This window comes from Pleurodeles waltl, chromosome 8, assembly GCF_031143425.1.
Source record: "Pleurodeles waltl isolate 20211129_DDA chromosome 8, aPleWal1.hap1.20221129, whole genome shotgun sequence".
In the NCBI taxonomy this organism is placed as follows: Eukaryota; Metazoa; Chordata; class Amphibia; order Caudata; family Salamandridae; genus Pleurodeles; species Pleurodeles waltl.
In genome coordinates, this window is record NC_090447.1 from 527,158,998 (window position 1) to 527,177,668 (window position 18,671).

General features: G+C 41.8%; 1 protein-coding gene across 2 annotated transcripts in view; it reads right to left on the minus strand.

The window, feature by feature from the left end:
• Window positions 1–1,379: 1,379 nt before the first annotated feature.
• ASMTL (acetylserotonin O-methyltransferase like) overlaps window positions 1,380–18,671 on the minus strand; it is a 291,907-nt gene continuing 274,615 nt past the window's right edge. For both annotated transcript variants that reach the window (XM_069204555.1, XM_069204554.1), the window contains exons 13-14: window positions 4,278–4,400; window positions 1,380–1,797 (exon numbers count right to left, since the gene is read on the minus strand). In XM_069204555.1, coding sequence (XP_069060656.1) covers window positions 1,595–1,797; window positions 4,278–4,400 — 326 coding nt within the window. In that variant the 3' untranslated portion in view covers window positions 1,380–1,594. The remainder of the gene's footprint in view (window positions 1,798–4,277; window positions 4,401–18,671) is intronic.

Genomic DNA, 18,671 nt, shown 5'->3' on the forward strand with positions numbered 1-18,671 from the left:
ATTGAGAAATGCCCTGTAATTCACATGCTAGTATGGTCACCCTGGAATTCAGAGATGTGCAAATAACCACTGCTCCTCAACACCTTATCTTGTGCCCATTTTGGAAATACAAAGGTTTTCTTGATAGCTATTTTTCACTCTTTATATTTCAGCAAATGAATTGCTCTATACCTGGTATAGAATGAAAACGCACTGCAGGGTGCAGCTCATTTATTGGCTCTGGGTACCTAGGGTTCTTGATGAACCTACAAGCCCTATATATCCCCGCAACCAGAAGAGTGCAGCAGACGTAACAGTATATCGCTTTCAAAAATCTGACATTGCAGGAAAAAGTTACAGAGTAAAATGTAGAGTAAAATTGCTGTTTTTTTCACCTCAATTTCAATATTTTTCTTTTTCAGTTGTTATTTTCTGTAGGAAACCCTTGTAGGATCTACACAAATTACCCCTTGCTGAATTCAGAATTTTGTCTACTTTTCAGAAATGTTTAGGTGTCTGGGATCCAGCATTGGTTTCACATCCATTTCTGTCACTGACTGGAAGGAGGCTGAGAGCACAAAAAATCATAAAAATGGGGTATGTCCTAGTAAAATGCCAAATTTGTGTTGAAAAATTGGATTTTCTGATTCAAGTCTGCCTGTTCCTGAAAGCTGGGAAGCTGGTGATTTTAGCACCGCAAACCCTTTGTTGATGCCATTTTCAGGGGGAAAAAACACAAGCCTTCTTCTGCAGCCACTTTTTCAATTTTTTTAAAAAAAAACGAAATTTTCACTGTATTTTGGCTAATTTCTTGGCCTCATTCAGGGGAACCTACAAAGTCTGGGTACCTCTAGAATCCCTAGGATGTTGGAAAAAAAGGACGCAAATTTGGCTTGGCTAGCTTATGTGGACAAAAAGTTATGAGGGCCTAAGCGCAAACTGCCCCAAATAGCCAAAAAAAGGCCTGGCACAGGATGGGGAAAAGGCCTGGCAGTGAAGGGACTGGACGTCTAGGGATGATGCCAAACCAATCACGTGGGGTATCCCTGACCAGTTGCTCCAGGTGCACAGACACGCTTGCGTTTGATTTGGGCACTGCACTCTATTCATGTGGTTTGGGCTGTTTGGGCTGTTTAAGCTGGCAACCTTGCAACTAACAGTGCACAAGGCCATGGAGATGAACAAGCTCGCAGAAAAGTGGTTCCAGGGTCTCACAGTTTCACCTAAGACATGCAGAGCGCAGCTCGTCAGTCATTCATGGCAATGCCAATCCACTGCTATGAACTACATACGCGTGCGTGATCCACAGACCAAGACGGAAACATGTTTAAACAGACCCAGGCAATCAGTGCATTGGCGGTCATGTTAACTCGTGTCGTGAAAAAATACTGTAATACATGAAGCAATAGGATATCATTTTACTTTAGGCTAAAGTTGAAATATTGGATTATCTGGCACATAACTAGAGCAATAAACATGATATATATATTAAAAACAATCACTCTGCAAAAGAGGAAATTATTGCTATGAACGTGATGTCCACGTATTGTTTGAGTCCATTAATTTACTTGACAACTGCCACATGTACCTAAAGCAGGAAAATACGTACTAAAAGTTAACTCTTGACAGCCAAAATTGCATCTAAGAAATTTCCGGTGATTTTAATTTGTACATTGCTGAATCCATATTTTCCTAGCAGGGCTTTATATTCTAAAGCAGTTCGCTGTTTGCCTTCGCTCATAGTGAGAGCCTGCAGCAAGCCTCTTGGATTTCTGTTCTCTTCATCCATAACAATTTCTCCCACAAGCAAAGTAGTTCCTGAAAATAAAAACATACAAATTAAGAATTGCTCGACCGCACAAAATATGCTTTTAGAAACAGAGTGGTCGTGTTAAAACATTGCTTAAAACAGTGAACTACTTTCTGCAAGATTAATTTGCGTTATGACAGGCTAGTATTGACAAGCTCAACTTTTAATGCATCTTCACCCGAGAACGTCGGTCCATAGATTCTAATCTCGAGTGTGAGTCTGTGAGCTTTCTTTATGCTTAAGGGTTACCTGAATGGGGGCATGTGCACACCGTGTCCAGAGCACCATGATAGTTTTAGGGTAGAGGAAGAACAGGGCTATCTGCAGCTCTCTTGATAGATGGGTGCTGCTGTGCCATTTATGCATGCTTGGGGCACCTGGGGATTAATGGGAACAGTGTAGGAGGGTAACTTTACTCCACTTATCCATGAAACCTGAGTTATACGGTGGTCCATGACTACCGGCTAATAAGACCCAGTCATGCTGTGTCACAGAATGGTCTCTGCAATAGGGGTGTTAGAAGAAGGCATGGGAGACTATCTGCAGTTACTAGAAAGTCAGGAAGCGGACCAGTTGAGTCCTGGAGCTTAAAGGTGGCTGAGAGGCCAAATGTTTGCAAAGGCTTCACCTCCGTCCTCTTCCTCTGCCACGTTACTATAGGATGTTGATGCGCAGTGCAGTGTATACTTGTAATGGTAAGAAGAGAGAGTGTGTGAATGAAAGAGATAGCCACCACAACAGCGCAAGAATGGCTGATTTGCATTGAAGAACAGCTTAATGCCTTTGAATCCTGTTACAGGTAAACTTTTGGGAAGAGATTGTCCTATAATCTTAGAGCGGGCTTGGGCCTGAGCAATGACACTGCCATTACCAGGTCTATGTCACAACCAGGGGCAGTGAACTGGATTAGACGATGACTTGGTGTTGAAGCTTGAATGAAGGAGTTGTGCTAGTTAGATATTAAGGTGACTGTAGTGCCAAGGATCCACTGGCAATCAAAGAATGCTTTGAGTACTCCCGAAGCGAAGCCAGAACAGTGAGGAGTGTACTCCCTTGAGTGCAGGTGAACAGAAAAGTCAGTAAATTTAAGATGTCTGTGAAGGCCACAACATTAGGAGGGTTTCAGGAAGCTCAGACCAACACGTCCCCAAACAAGGGTCCCCAGCATACAGAACTGTCAAGCAGCAGCGATCGGAAGGACCACCTGAGGAAACTGAGCTTCAGCATCCTGTACTAGTAACTGGAAGCAGGCCAAGGTATAACCACAGTCTTTTGCAAACAAAAACAATTGTGCTGCCCTCATTTGGATAGGATTTCTAAACCTGTATAAGGCTATCCATTACCTCGGATATGAGCTGTACAAGGCCTAAAATATGTAACTGGAAACAGAGACACTCCGGTTCAAAGCACAGATATTTATATTTTCTGGAGCTATTTCACATATGATAGAGAATATTAGAGGCTGTAGCAAAATACATTGTGTATCATATCTTTATATCCCAACGCTCATCCAGCTGAAGTCTGTGCTCAGCTGAAAGTCAAGTCAGTCTGGCGATATACAGGGTCTCTGTTCTCTCTCTTATTCCATCCTCTTTCCCCTGGTCTACTGCTAACCAGCATATTATTTTGTGCATGACTGGTCGTGTTTGAGAGAGGTGTGGAAACACACGTTGCTTTCATGAATCCGGATTACAGGATACGTGATTTCTGACATCAGAGTTCCACAGGCCCAGAAAAACCGGACTGACAGGAAAACAGACGTAACTTGTGAAAGCACTCAAAAAAAACTGTGCACGTGTCTCTGACGTAGCCAGGAGAATGCAGGTAATAATTTCATAATGTTGAAAATGGTGAAAGGAACATTTGAAGATAGAGTTGCAATTACTCTATGAGCGCTCACCTTTGGGCATTTATTTTCTTTCCCTCTAGTCTCAAAGTAGACGTTGGTGCACGTACAGCCGAGCAGGATGACAACTGCTGCACTGCGTATGGTAATTTAAACCACAAAGCCACGCCCAAAATGCATTAATTGGACCGATGCTGCATCCCCTACAAGCCATTGGTAAAATCGCAGCAGGATTGCGGTCTAGGGTTATTAAGCAGTGCTTCGAGAAGGCTGGCCAAATGTTACAGATATTGAAACCGAGCTCCCAGAGGGAAAGACCAAAGCTTCTATAGTTAAACAAGATTACATTGTGGAAAAGGAGACATGAACACACACAGTAAGACTTTGTGCGCACTAGATCTCAGGAGTAGTTCTTCGGCCTAAGATGTACTAACTGCACATTTCCCTTATTACGTTTTATATTTTCCAGTATTCGTGTGTGCCCCCCAGCCTAACCCTTGCAGAACTTTAGTAAAACAAGAAATTGAATTTTCAGATTTCACAGAAATGGTACTATGAAACTAGCTTTTTGCATCATAACACTCAGAGATATTTTAATTGGGCAATTCATTCCGAGACATTAAGAAAAGTCAAATGTGTTACCTGGTTTACTAATGGTGGCTATTTTGGTTAACAACGTGTGTAGATTTTCATCTGACAAATCATGCAAAACCCTTGTAAGAATATAAAGATCCACGACTGGGAGGATGTCTTTTAAAAAATCACCTGTAAGAAAATAGACATTTCGAATATCACATTACTTGAATATCTGTTTACTATTGTTAAAACAAATCACCTTAACATTCATTCATATAACAGAAAATCTCAGAATGGTCAGTCACACAAGACAATTACATTCTGCAATTATTTTACAGTAACAATCAACAGATATGTATCTCATACCGGTAAGCTCAGACATTTAGAGACTCATTTTAATACTCTGTAGGCTGGGATAAATTGTACTCTGTAATATAGTTAATACAAACACATGGGATTTGACAACAATTAACTCTATGAACCCAGCGATTTTGAAATTGGAAAGGACCTGGCGGCGTTAACGCTTACTGAGGCCAGATGACTGTATATTTGTGAACTCTTCTAGCAGATGCAATGGCGAAGGAAGAGACAGTAATAAATGAAATGCCAATGAAATCATCGGGGGGAAGGAGTGGAGGTTTAAAGGGACCGAAACCTAGAAAGAACTACATTGGTAACTCAACAATGATTTGCCTAAGGGAGACATTTTCACATAAATATACCAAAGTATGTTCCATGCGGGCAGTAGACAACCAGGAGCTCTCATCAGCGGTGACTCAGTGTGTCCAAGTATTGAATCAGTTGTAGCGGTCACTGTAACCTCAGACTTGTCCAAAGCAAATGTCACATGTAAGTCACAAACGGTACAAGCCTAGGCTAATTCCAGTTCCGAGCATCAAAAACGCAACTCAACATTTGCCTTCACACTGATATCTGGTAGATCACTTGACAGCAATTCCAAAACATTTACCCTTTATTTTTATTTTTTATTTTTTTTAATTAACAACTTTTTAGAATCGTTGAGCCCTTAGGGACTTAAAATACAAAGTTATTGGTTTAGATGCCGATTGCTACATTTTCTCAGTAATCCAGGAGGGCCATTTCCCAAATGGCATACATTTATTTTAAAATGTTCCACTCTGTCTGAGGTGAAAAAAGAATCTTCAATGCCAGGTGAATCATTCTGGCCTTGAATATTAGATCCAAGAACAAGACAAACATCGGCAAACCCAATAGATCTGGCTTTAATGTTGTAACATGGACATGCACGTTCGTTAGGGAACAGACATAAGAATGCCACTGAAAAGGCCGATTTTATGAAGATCAAACCAAAAAACGATTGCTTTATCTATATATGCATTTATGACACAAAGAATCGAATGTGTAATGACTGAGTACATTAGATGTAAAGTAGTCCTTAACGCAGTGTAATGGAATGGGGAGGGATACATTTAAAGAGCCGATATAATAAGGTGAGAGAAAAATGAACTCCACTGGGGAGGAGCTAAAGCCCAATCTATGGATGTTTTAAAATATTGGTAACAATATGTCTCAATACAGATGTGCTGCTAAGCTTGAACTTAAACAGTGGAACCGACCGTAAAGGAGCACTCATATCCAAAAGCGATTGTGGACTACACACTTATACATTTTTCAAACTAAGCGACAAAAGTAGAATATTTGATCCCACCCATCAGCTAGAATGAAGGAACATGGAAGATCTTGAGGCAACAAAGAAAATGGGAGGATGATCAAAATTGTTAACTATCTTCTGACTTATCAACTGGTCCATTTTCCTCTTACCTGGAAAAGACCAGCTGGCATTAACCTCATTCCACTTTCCATGCTCGGGTCCAATTGCAAAATACAGAGCAAAACTATAGCCTCTCAACTCCTAGAGCATATGCCCCCACTAGTTCACTCAGACCAGAATGGCTTTATTCCAGGCAGGTCCACCAAGTTCAACATACGGCGATTACACAAGATCATGGAATGTTTCCCTGCACAGTGGCCATACGCCACCTGCATGGTGCTGGATTTAGAAAAAGCGTTCAACACATTAGACTGGGAACACATCTTTTCCACCATCACTGCACTGGGAATCATGGGCTTCTTATATGTAGACCCCGCAGCCTGGGTGAAGATTGGGCAATGCATTTTCCCCCATTTCTAGTGAGTATGGGGACACGCGAGGGTTGTCCCTTGCCCCCCCCCCCCACCTCTTTGCCCTGGCTATGGAGCCCCTAGCACAGAGACTTGGTCAACAAACTAGGGAGTGGGGTATACCATTAGATGGAGTAATACATGTGGCCCCCAGTATGCTGACTATGCTCTAAGTTATATACAAGACATTAGGCAGGGCTTCAACGATATAATGGCTATCCTCTCAAATTCCAAGCCGTCTCAGGTCTGGGAGTCAACTGGACTAAGTCATGCCTGTTGCCCCTACATTCTGATTGTCGTCTGCAGCACTTTCCAATAGACACTCACCTGCTGCGCTGGGTACCTCGTACCTTTCAATACATAGGAATACATATCTACCATGACACCCAGGACCTTATAGATGGTAACTTTGCAGATCATTTGCTTCCCACCACCCTCAGATGGCGTTTTGGGGCACGCTGCTTCTACCGTTCTATTGACTGTGAACAGACTGAGGCATACCAGCTGGGCACTTCCTAGCACATGGTAGGCTTCTAGTAGCCTTAGTTGAACTATGGCACATCAAGGACACAGAAGTTGAACATCATCTAATGATTCATACTCTCCACATTACAGGCAGCGGTCATTGCCTAATCACCTGGTTCACACGAGTACTGGTACACACTACCCGTGATCCCTTGCTATCAACTCGCAGAGCTGGGAGCATGACATTGGCTTTAATTCATAAATAAGGAGTGGGAAAGAGTGGTAATCTATCCCAGGAAAGTATTGCAGAATGCGAAATTTCAATACATACAGCGCAATATACTTCACAGGGCCTATCTCATGCCAGCCTCCCTGCACAAAATGTCTGGTTCCTTGCAAGAGTGTCCAGATGCCTGGGCCCTGCCACCGATTTCGCCCACATGTTTTGGTCCTGTCCGGCGATGGAGCATTTCTAGATTCAAGTTGCTAGAGCCATCACAGAACTAACAGATCAGACCAACATCTCTGCCTTTGGGAGTGCCTTGCTAGGCCTATTTAAGCACCCAAAAAGGGCAAAGGTGACCAATCGCTTTATAGATCTTGCCCTGCTGATAGGCCGCAAAACCATTGCTCCGCACTGGAAAGCCCACTCCCTCCTGGGATTACAGTACTGGTGCGCAGAACTATTGAAATGGGGAAAGGCTGAAACTGTGGCACTTAAGTGGGAGAAGGCAATGGGGCTGTGCAGAATCCTCATTGAAGATGGCTGGGAGATGTTCATTCAAGACCTGCAGTTGTACAAGGAGGAGCTTTCAACTTAGGCTCTACTCACCCTCTCTTAGTCCTCCCCATTAATACGCCCTTTTCAGTTGGTGTTCACTTGGGTACCCCAATGTGCCGTAATACCCTGGTGGGATGGCTGATGACCTGGGCTGCTCCACAGCCATTGTACACAGTCCCCACCTGACATGACCTGTGGGAGGAGAGGTGACTATAGTGTAGGGGAACATTAACAAAATGCCATACATTGTACTAATGGTTATAATTCAAATTGTTGTACCTGTATTAACGTCTGAGTTTCTTTGGTGTTCAAATTCTTAATCGAACCGACAACTCCTGCTTTATATATACTATGTATGCATGCATGTAATTTGAATGTTTTAATTACACCGCCTATGCAACCTAGAGGTCCGAATGCAACGCTAACTATTGTATATGATGAAAATATTTAAATGAAAATTGGTTCAAACAAACTGGTCCACTTCTCTCTTATAAGCATAATTATTGAGTCTGGTACACTCAATATTTTTTACTGCTGCAAAAAGTACGCTAACATGTGAAATCTAGTACGTTAGGTTCCATTCTCAGATTTTCATGAGCAGCCATTAAGAAGAATAGTGGATTCCCACCTAGCGTACTTATTGAGTTAAAACAAATGTGTAGTTATATGTATACCAAAACTGATTCTCTAATCTGGAAGTGAAATTTATGCTTTTCATTCTTTAAATATCAAGCAGCAATTGAAATCACAACAAAGAACATCATCAATGGAACAGAACTACAAAACACATGGTCAAAAAACTGCCAATAACATTCTGTGGAACAATCCTCTCTCTTTGCTGCATGGCAGGCAAGGTAAGTGTCTTTCCCCCTACTAAGTTTCTTGCTCTATTATATGCATTATTGTGTGCATTATCTTATGCGTAATTACTGTCTAAAGACCAGTTATTTGCTTTTCTACTTCCAGTTGGTGTTCATTTTTAGTCCAGGGATGGGGTGGATGTGTTTCAACCCACCCCAGCATTAAAGGCTGGAATGGGCATCTCACAAATTGTCAGCTTTTGGGTACATTCTTCAGGAGCTGTGACCCTCCAGGGACCACTACGCTCCATTCTCCTTAGCTAAGCTGGCAAACATGGTGATACATTGAGGTGGGTTATCTAGACACAAGGGTGAGGCCCACCATTCAGCAGCAGCTGCATTTGTGGACTCGGGACACTGCAGGGCAGCACTGGGATATGTGCATTTATTTTCCCTTGCAAAACAATGTGGGTATTGGGGCGTGCACTTTTTGTAACCTTATAGCCAGTTAGGTTACTACCAATGTCAGTCAGGGTATGCCAGTTACGGTAGGCCCATGGAGAGAAGGAATTAACCACTTACAGTATGGGCCCAAGGTCTGCCCAGATTGTTGGATCGGTCTGTCCATAAATCAGTCAAATGGATAAACAAGGCAGTTATGAGAATGTTGGTTTTGTTTCCTGTAAGGTTAAATCAAAATTCTTTATTTTCTAGATGTTATATGATTATTCGCCTGAGGAAGGATATGTTATCCGAAATGCACTGAGAGTCATTTAAATCAATACAACATGTAGGAACGTCAAAGTTTGAACAGTATTGAAAATATAAAATACATTTTGGTTTAAAACTGTTCCACTTAAGAGTTCAAATTGATTGAAGGGCCTTGTACCCATGTTTTTCTGTGCTGCTTGGGACTATAATTAACTTCAGTTGTAGCATTAAAAAAAATAATTACCCTGACCCAGAACAGAGGGCCAACTAAGCCAGCACTTCGGAATGTTATACATCGTCTAACATTACAGAGTTAAATTTAGGAGTGCTCCAGGAATCCAGTACTCAATTTGCCACACACTCATGCCCGACCCAGTGGCCCAAGAGAGGAAGGCCAAATAACACAGCTGGGAAGTCAAGGAACATCTCACATTGGAGAAATTTAGTGGCAAGAATCTTTGGGGGCATTAGGGCCCTCTAAAATACTCGGCAAGGAGTTCTTAAAGAGAGCTAGGTGGCTCTCTAGAGAGGATGAAGAGAAGGCTGGCCAAAACAACCAGGAATTCACACCCTCATTGAAAAGGAGGAAGTTTCTTCTGCGGACGACAATGACTATTCTCCTCCAGGGACTCAAAGAACTAATTCAAAGGATGATTGGACTCAGATGTCACCAAGGGTACAAGTAAAAGACTCCGGAAGTAGCAAGTTCCGCCCCTTTTGGACTTGGATCATAGCTTAGTAGAAAACAAGTACATCTTTGATTCTGAGGACATCAGGCACCCAAAGTCAACTGAGTGGGATCCATGCTAAACGTGGCACAATATGTGCCAGTTATAAAAAGGAAATGGGTTCCGCCTTAGGGCAGAGTGCTCCCGGCCAGCTATTGGGGGTACGTTTGTAGTAATGCCCATATAAGAGGGTAAGATGTTTATCTTAATAGGCAGTCTCATCAAAGTCCCCAAGCAGGGGACAGGTTAGTCATGTCATGGCAGCCAAAAGAAGTTGGTAGATCCATTGGGCCCATCACAAAGGTTCTGGAGATGGTGAGGGAAGGGAAGAAAAAGGAAAACTACTTGACTCTGAGATGCAGTCTTGCAGGACACAAAGGTCCCTGTGTTTTCTTTGAATGCAAATTACACCATTTTAGCAGTGTATAATGTCCATGGGCATAAGGTATGACCCAACTTTGGGTTCTTGGACTCCTCTGAAACTGTACCATGGTGTCCAATTGTACCTATTCTGCAACATTATTGTTAGGGACTAGAACAATCTGTCCTGATATTAACTGCTCTGAACAAGATGTTGACATCTTAAAAAAAAAAAAAAAAAGAGTCTTCTTACTTAGGATTTTTGGCTGAGCTGGATATGGACACTTTCAAGGCCCTTGGGCAATAGAGGCCATAACAGATGGACAGGTGGCAGTATCAACACTATTTTTATCTCCTTCTTCCCATCAAGACCTGTATCCAACGAGAAGCCATTTCAGCAGAGGAGGTAGATCATTGTTGAGGCACTGTGTTTCCCAAGGAGTGAGTTTTAGCATGACCCTGCACATTTTTTAAACTGATTACTAAAATTCTTTCTTTTAAAAAATATTTGTTTTCTTTATATGAAATACAGATTTCCTAGGACTAAATTGCATGATTTTTATTTAGGGGAAGTTTGTGGTTCGTGTTCCATGTTTTATAAAATATAATCCCTTTTCTCTGTATATTTTATAAAAACGAATTAGTGGCCTAAGCAAGAGTTTTCATGAACAGATAAGCAATATAATAGTAGTGGTGCAAAGGTGGTGGTAGACAATGTGATCGAGTCAGCGTAGTCATCAACTTAACAACATTTGTTGGCATAGGGTTCATGCAAATGTGGTGTAGGTAGCAACACACACCCACCCCCATATTATATATGGAGTTTCTGGTTTGAAAGGCATTCTTCCAATATCTACAAGTAGAAAGATGCTTCAAAACCTACAGGAGGGGATTTAGTAGAAGACCAGGGTGAATTAAGAATCCATAGTAGCATACTCTCCCATCAGTTGCAGTTGAAATATTTTGTGTTAGGAAGTCAACTAGTGTTTTATGGGCCAATTAGGCTCTCTAAACCCAGAAGCTTGAAGCTTAAAACATGTTATTCCCTACTTCGTTGTCTGATATCAGTCAGGTGGTTCAACCACTGGCTTTCTTAGGATGAGCTGTGTCTCCCAAGAGGAACAGAGAACCATTCTTTGTGCAAGGTTTGGGGCACAAGGATGAATTCTGGGCACAATTATTTTTAAAACACAAAGTAACCGTAAAGTTAAAGTACATAGATCTAAATAGCACCCAAAGTAATAGGTAATTATAAACTTCTTCTTTTAGTTAGAGGTATAATCTTAATAATAAACTAAGGATACTTCCAGAGACATCATGTAAGAATGTCAAGATGTATGAGATCACAAGAATAAAACATTTTCGATTCCCATCTTGCACTCTCTTGACTTATAACAGCTTTCAACCGCCATCTCCATTCTTAATTACTTCAATATATATATTCTGTTAAGAAATAAAATAAGCAAGGCTACATTCCACGGAATCATTGTTTACCCTGCAGAATTCACAGTAGATTCCCAGTGCAGTCAAACAATAGATTCCAGTGCAGTTGGAAAACAGCAGAGGTTGCTTTTCATCAATAGTCATACTTAAAACCCGAAGATTGATCTGATAACTGCACAGAAAATAACTGAGGAGAGGTCGCTGCTAGCTAACAGTAGGCAAATGGAAAACTAAAATAAATGTTCTTAAGCTATAGACATGAAGAGAAACATGGAACTTCCAGACCTACATAAAAATGTAGATAAAGCTCTCACTTCATCCAAAAGTATTATTCTCTTGGTAAGACTGTAGATTCTACTTAGGGTCCAACTCTGTAGTTTGTACTACATTAAAAGTAAACAAATAGCCATTTTCACCCAATGCTCATGATGTTGTGTAGGTCTATGTATGTACTTATTTTTCTGTGTAGGATTCTCTTGAACCCAGCCTCGGTGTATCCTATATAATGACCACTGTTTAGAACCTCACCTCCTGAACAAGTAACTGGTGCTTCTGTAAATATCTGAAGAATGTAAATATGTATTTAATATATATTTCCTTTCCTGTTTCTTTTCCAGACTGTAGATATTAACATTTATGAGTCTACCTATACCTGGTTTTGTCAATACCACGTAGAACTCAGTACCTCTCCAGTAGACTACCACTCATATATGTTAATCTTTCTAGAGATGTGGCTTATACGATTGAGCTAAATATTTCAGGTGACTGAGAAAAAGACGAGCCCCAATGGTTACACAAGGAATAGTTGGGATAACACACAAGGGAAACAAAAAATATTTTCCACATAAAATGACTGCTGCTTCTTTTTCTGCAGCTCGTGGTTCTCTCAGCATCCAAGGAATCAATAGCGAGAGTCTTGCTCTGGCAGTTTTTAGGATGCAATCAAGGGCATTATTTATGTCAGGATAAATAAAGTTTCAATTCCCACCTAATGTTCTAAAGAAGGGGAATGACACTTTTTAAGCAGTTTGGCAAAAGTCAAAGTAAAAAGGCAGTGCTTTAGTAAAGGGCCACTTCTATATTTCAAAGGTTTTACAGTGTAATCTGGAATGATATCAACAAATAAAACTAGTGTTTTCTATAGAGCGTTTACCCATTGCAAGTCACTGAATCAGTAAGATGTTACTGTTAATCAGTTCAATGGCAGTGAGCCTTCCCTCATGCATAGACGTCTGCAGCCACAAATAGGACTAAAATTAACTTCTCCAAAAGAAAGCCTTGACTAACAGTAGAAGAGAGCGATCCTTGTTAGGGACTAGCAATGTGCCTGGGCCCCTCACCTTTCCCACACGTCAGAAAGCTTTTTTACCCAGATTCTGACTTTAAGGTATACCAAGGAGGTGGCAACTGTATGCTAAACAATTCTTTACCACGTCTCTCAGCAACAATAAAATGAACAAGAAATATTCATTAAAACACGCTGTATAGACCACAGCTCCAGAACAACAAATATTTTATTGCTATACTCAGCCTTGTGTATACAGGTAAGCCTAACTCTTTAAACTGGTCTTTCTTTTTTAAGTTGAGCCTAGGCAGTGCTTATGTGCATTTGGCATGCCTCTGGCAATGTTTATCCCTCCATGAGAGCAGCGACCAAGTACAGTCTCAATCCACCAGTTCTAATTAACCCATGTGTTTTCTGAACTACTTTTTTCTTTGTTTACAAAGCACACCCCTCACTGCTTGCAGTTCACTTAAACTCACTGTGCCGTCCCCCCCAGCCGTCGCTGTGAATTTTCTAAATGTCGGCTTTTCTCATTTACCCGGCAGGGACTGCTATAGTGCTAATACATTTACTATAATTTTGTTTCCGTTTTGCTTTTCAACATTGTTTCAGTTTGGTTTCTCTCAGCAGGTATCTGCACTGTTTTTTTTATTTGTTCAGGGATGGGGCGAGCCGAAGCTGAGACTTGAACCTGGGTCCCCAGGCCCAAAGTCAGCAGCTCTAGCTGTTACGCCACATCCTCTCTACACATACAGGGAGTGCAGAATTATTAGGCAAATGAGTATTTTGACCACATCATCCTCTTTATGCATGTTGTCTTACTCCAAGCTGTATAGGCTCGAAAGCCTACTACCAATTAAGCATATTAGGTGATGTGCATCTCTGTAATGAGAAGGGGTGTGGTCTAATGACATCAACACCCTATATCAGGTGTGCATAATTATTAGGCAACTTCCTTTCCTTTGGCAAAATGGGTCGAAAGAAGGACTTGACAGGCTCAGAAAAGTCAAAAATAGTGAGATATCTTGCAGAGGGATGCAGCACTCTTAAAATTGCAAAGCTTCTGAAGCGTGATCATCGAACAATCAAGCGTTTCATTCAAAATAGTCAACAGGGTCGCAAGAAGCGTGTGGAAAAACCAAGGCGCAAAATAACTGCCCATGAACTGAGAAAAGTCAAGCGTGCAGCTGCCACGATGCCACTTGCCACCAGTTTGGCCATATTTCAGAGCTGCAACATCACTGGAGTGCCCAAAAGCACAAGGTGTGCAATACTCAGAGACATGGCCAAGGTAAGAAAGGCTGAAAGACGACCACCACTGAACAAGACACACAAGCTGAAACGTCAAGACTGGGCCAAGAAATATCTCAAGACTGATTTTTATAAGGTTTTATGGACTGATGAAATGAGAGTGAGTCTTGATGGGCCAGATGGATGGGCCCGTGGCTGGATTGGTAAAGGGCAGAGAGCTCCAGTCCGACTCAGACGCCAGCAAGGTGGAGGTGGAGTACTGGTTTGGGCTGGTATCATCAAAGATGAGCTTGTGGGGCCTTTTCGGGTTGAGGATGGAGTCAAGCTCAACTCCCAGTCCTACTGCCAGTTCCTGGAAGACACCTTCTTCAAGCAGTGGTACAGGAAGAAGTCTGCATCCTTCAAGAAAAACATGATTTTCATGCAGGACAATGCTCCATCACACGCGTCCAAGTACTCCACAGCGTGGCTGGCAAGAAAGGGTATAAAAGAAGGAAATCTAATGACATGGCCTCCTTGTTCACCTGATCTGAACCCCATTGAGAACCTGTGGTCCATCATCAAATGTGAGATTTACAAGGAGGGAAAACAGTACACCTCTCTGAACAGTGTCTGGGAGGCTGTGGTTGCTGCTGCACGCAATGTTGATGGTGAACAGATCAAAACACTGACAGAATCCATGGATGGCAGGCTTCTGAGTGTCCTTGCAAAGAAAGGTGGCTATATTGGTCACTGATTTGTTTTTGTTTTGTTTTTGAATGTCAGAAATGTATATTTGTGAATGTTGAGATGTTATATTGGTTTCACTGGTAATGATAAATAATTGAAATGGGTATATATTTTTTTTTGTTAAGTTGCCTAATAATTATGCACAGTGATAGTCACCTGCACACACAGATATCCCCCTAACATAGCTAAAACTAAAAACAAACTAAAAACTACTTCCAAAAATATTCAGTTTTGATATTAATGAGTTTTTTGGGTTCATTGAGAACATGGTTGTTGTTCAATAATAAAATTAATCCTCAAAAATACAACTTGCCTAATAATTCTGCACTCCCTGTAGTTGCTGGCATAGGCTGTCATGCGATTGCTGATGTGATCTGTACCAGAAGTCGTGGATTTCAGTCTGACCAGAACTTCGAATTACAACTTTAGAAGGATGATAAAATGAAAGTTTTTATACTCTTGGTGAAAATACAAATTATCTCTTTCTCAAGAGAACTCCTTGGTGTCTGCGTCTCTGCGGATGGGCTTTGCATCCCCCTACAGAGCTGGCAGACACATCACTGTTGAGTACCCACCCTTCCCACCCAAGGAACTCGGCCAGAGCCAAGCCAGCCTTTCCCACACCGGGCTCCATCGCATAAACATAAATATCTATATACAAGGCGCACACTGAAGGTATCAATTTATAATACTTTCTGTAATAAATTGACTCCCTGCCACCCTTATTTTTTTAAACATGTCGATACATTACACAACGATGTTTCATCCCTAAGAGAATGAGGCTGTGCCTTGCATGGTCCACGCTAGACGGGGTCATAATCAGCGCCACAGGAATTATGTGACAGGAGAGACCAGGTATGTGGCAGAGATGACCAAATCATGCGACAACAACATTTAAACTATGCGGCATAATCAGCACATTTTTATAGTATAACTTCATTTTATTATCTGTATACATGATAAAACTGTCTGGGAAAAGGATTCACCTCATTAGTGACAGATTAATACCCAAACACAAGAAAACGGATAATATGCTGCATGGCTAAACACTTATAAGGTCCCAAAGGCAAGACCTATTTAAAAATGTTTTTACTGTTTTATTCCATAACAACAATGTGCATAGTAACAGAGTAGGACACATGTAAAAAGGATAATAAAAGGGTATGTATTTTCCCCTTACAGGTTCAAATCAGTAAGAAAAATGCAGTATTTCCCAGTCATTGTACTGCTGTGTACATTAAGCCACCATCATTGTATCTTTGCATACAGTAAATCACGTACGTTAAACAAAATCTTCCCACCCTTGTTCAGTGAGGGGTTCTGAACTGGTCCTAGGCGCTTCGGCATTGTCTAACAGTTTCAAACCATAATCGTCCATCAAGCTGCCCCAGACCTTGCAAAATCTGCAAGGGCACCCGATGCTGTGGTATGTGACTTTTTCAGCCGCCATATAAAGGTCCATCCCTCGTTTTCATTCTTGGGCAGTGGGAACCTCTGCTGCCCCCCATCGCCTAGCCACGTCTCTTTTGACTACCACTAAGCCCAGGGCACCAAATGAAGGTTGGGAGAGTTGAGTGTCTACATCATTTGGAATTCCCAATAAAACATATTTTTGTTCAACTGGGAGCAGGATATCCAAAATGGAGATAAGCTCTCATATTATCACAGTCCAATACACTTGAATGTGGGGCACCCCCATAGTGTGTGTAAGAAATCTCCCTTTGCCGAAGGGTATCCACCTGACCCATGGTGTGCAATCTATATCTATCGTAATATGCCTATGCAGGATTTTAAACTGAAATAAAATTAGTTGGGACTTAATAGCCACTTCCCTGGGGTTCATCAATGCGGCTTCCCAATCAACATCTTCCATTTCCCCCACATCTCGCTCCCACCTCTCCGGAAGTACTGTCAAATTATCAGGCATATTGTTATTCAGTGTTCTGAATGTGAGAGGCATTGCTCCTTTGGTTATATCTTCTTGTAGCAACCTCCCCTCAAAGGAAGCATACTGTTATATTTTAGAACCAATCAATCCCTAAACCTGCCATGTTTGTCTTAACTGTGCATATTGGACAAATTGGGAAGGGTGTAGGTTATAATCAGTTGTCAGGGGCTTCAGTTTTCCATGTTATCATCAACCATGGAGATACCAATCAAGTCCCATGGCCCGAATCCATGACGTTTGCCTATTTCTTTAAGCCAAGTACTCTTCCACAATGGTGTTTCCCTTGTATTCTGTGGTTCCAACCAATTGTCTTCATAGCTTTTTCCCATACTGCCATGGTTACCTGTGTTGCTGGAAGCAGCCTCTGTACTCCTCTACTTCCATAAACATAATATACACTGGAACGAGGCTCCAGGTATGCCCTTTCTAGCCTGTATGTGGGATGATCCTGTGGTGTATGTACCCAATCGCTGATGGGAGTTAAGTGTGCTTCCCAAGCACAATGCTGGCCTCACTGTCTGGAAGGCAATCCCTCCGTTATAGGGGTTGTGTTGTAAAGTTTGATGTGCTATTCTTGGATAGACCCTTTACCAAATGAGAGACCTCACCTCCTGATAAATTTTGGTGAACGTGGCAGGTGGTATAGGGTAACGTGTGTTCTGAAGGGCATATAAAAATTGGGATAGGGTAATCATTTTAAAAAGAGCTGCCTGTCCTAGCAGCAAGAAGGGGAGACCTTTCCATCGTTTTGCATCCCTCTGGAAGTTGGAGACTATCCTCCCTAGGTTCCAATCATGACACAGCTCCCTGTGGGTTGTTACAAAAATTTTGAGGTATTTAAATCCCCCGAAAGCAACTGTTAAATGTCTAGGCATGGATGACTAGTCCATCAAATGCCTCAGTGAAAATGACACGGATTTGTTCCAGTTGATCTTGTAGCCTGATTGCCTCTCGTAATCCTCAAGGATCCAAAAACGCACTGGGATAGTTAGAGTGGGGTCTGTTATAAAGAAAACAATGTTGTCTGCATAGAGGGAAATCTTTTCCTCTACGTCATCCTTGGGGGAAATACTGAAACCTATACTGAAACCTTTAATACTCAAGTGGCACCATATCTTAGAGGTTTGAGATTCCACCGTAAGCGAGAAAAGAAGTGGCGACACAGGACAACCCTGTTGCGTCCCTCTTCTAATCGGAAATTCTGAAAACAGCATGTCATTGACCCTCATGGCCGCCATTGGGTACATGATATATTACTGCCAACCAGTTCTGTAATTTGGGCCCAAACCAAAATTTGCTTGTAACAAAAAAGGCCAATGCACAGCTTTGAATGCCTTCTCTGCATCCAAGGACAGAAAGACGTGGGGAGTCTCCCGGTCCTTGACCAGCTCCAGCCAGTTGTGCGTGTAGCGCAGATTGTGTCTGGTGGCACAGCCTGGAATAAAATCCTAACTGATCTCTATGGATAAGGGGTGTGATGACCTGCAATAATCATGTCACCAGTATTGTTGCTAAAATCTTGACTTCTATGTTCAGCAACGAGGTTGGGTAATAGGATTTCCCATCTTACCCAGGGTTTGCCCTCCTTAGGTATTAAGACAATTGTGGTTTTTCGGTGATCTGGGGGAAGTTCACCCTTTCTACCCACCTCCAGATAAAGGTGCGGTATCAAAAGATCTACATAGCGTTTATAAAAATTCAGCAGGGATACCAATGGGGCCCCTGATCTTGCCTGGCCTTAATTTGGAGATGGCTGCTTGTACTTTACTCTGTTTAAGGTCACCCTCAAGGAACTC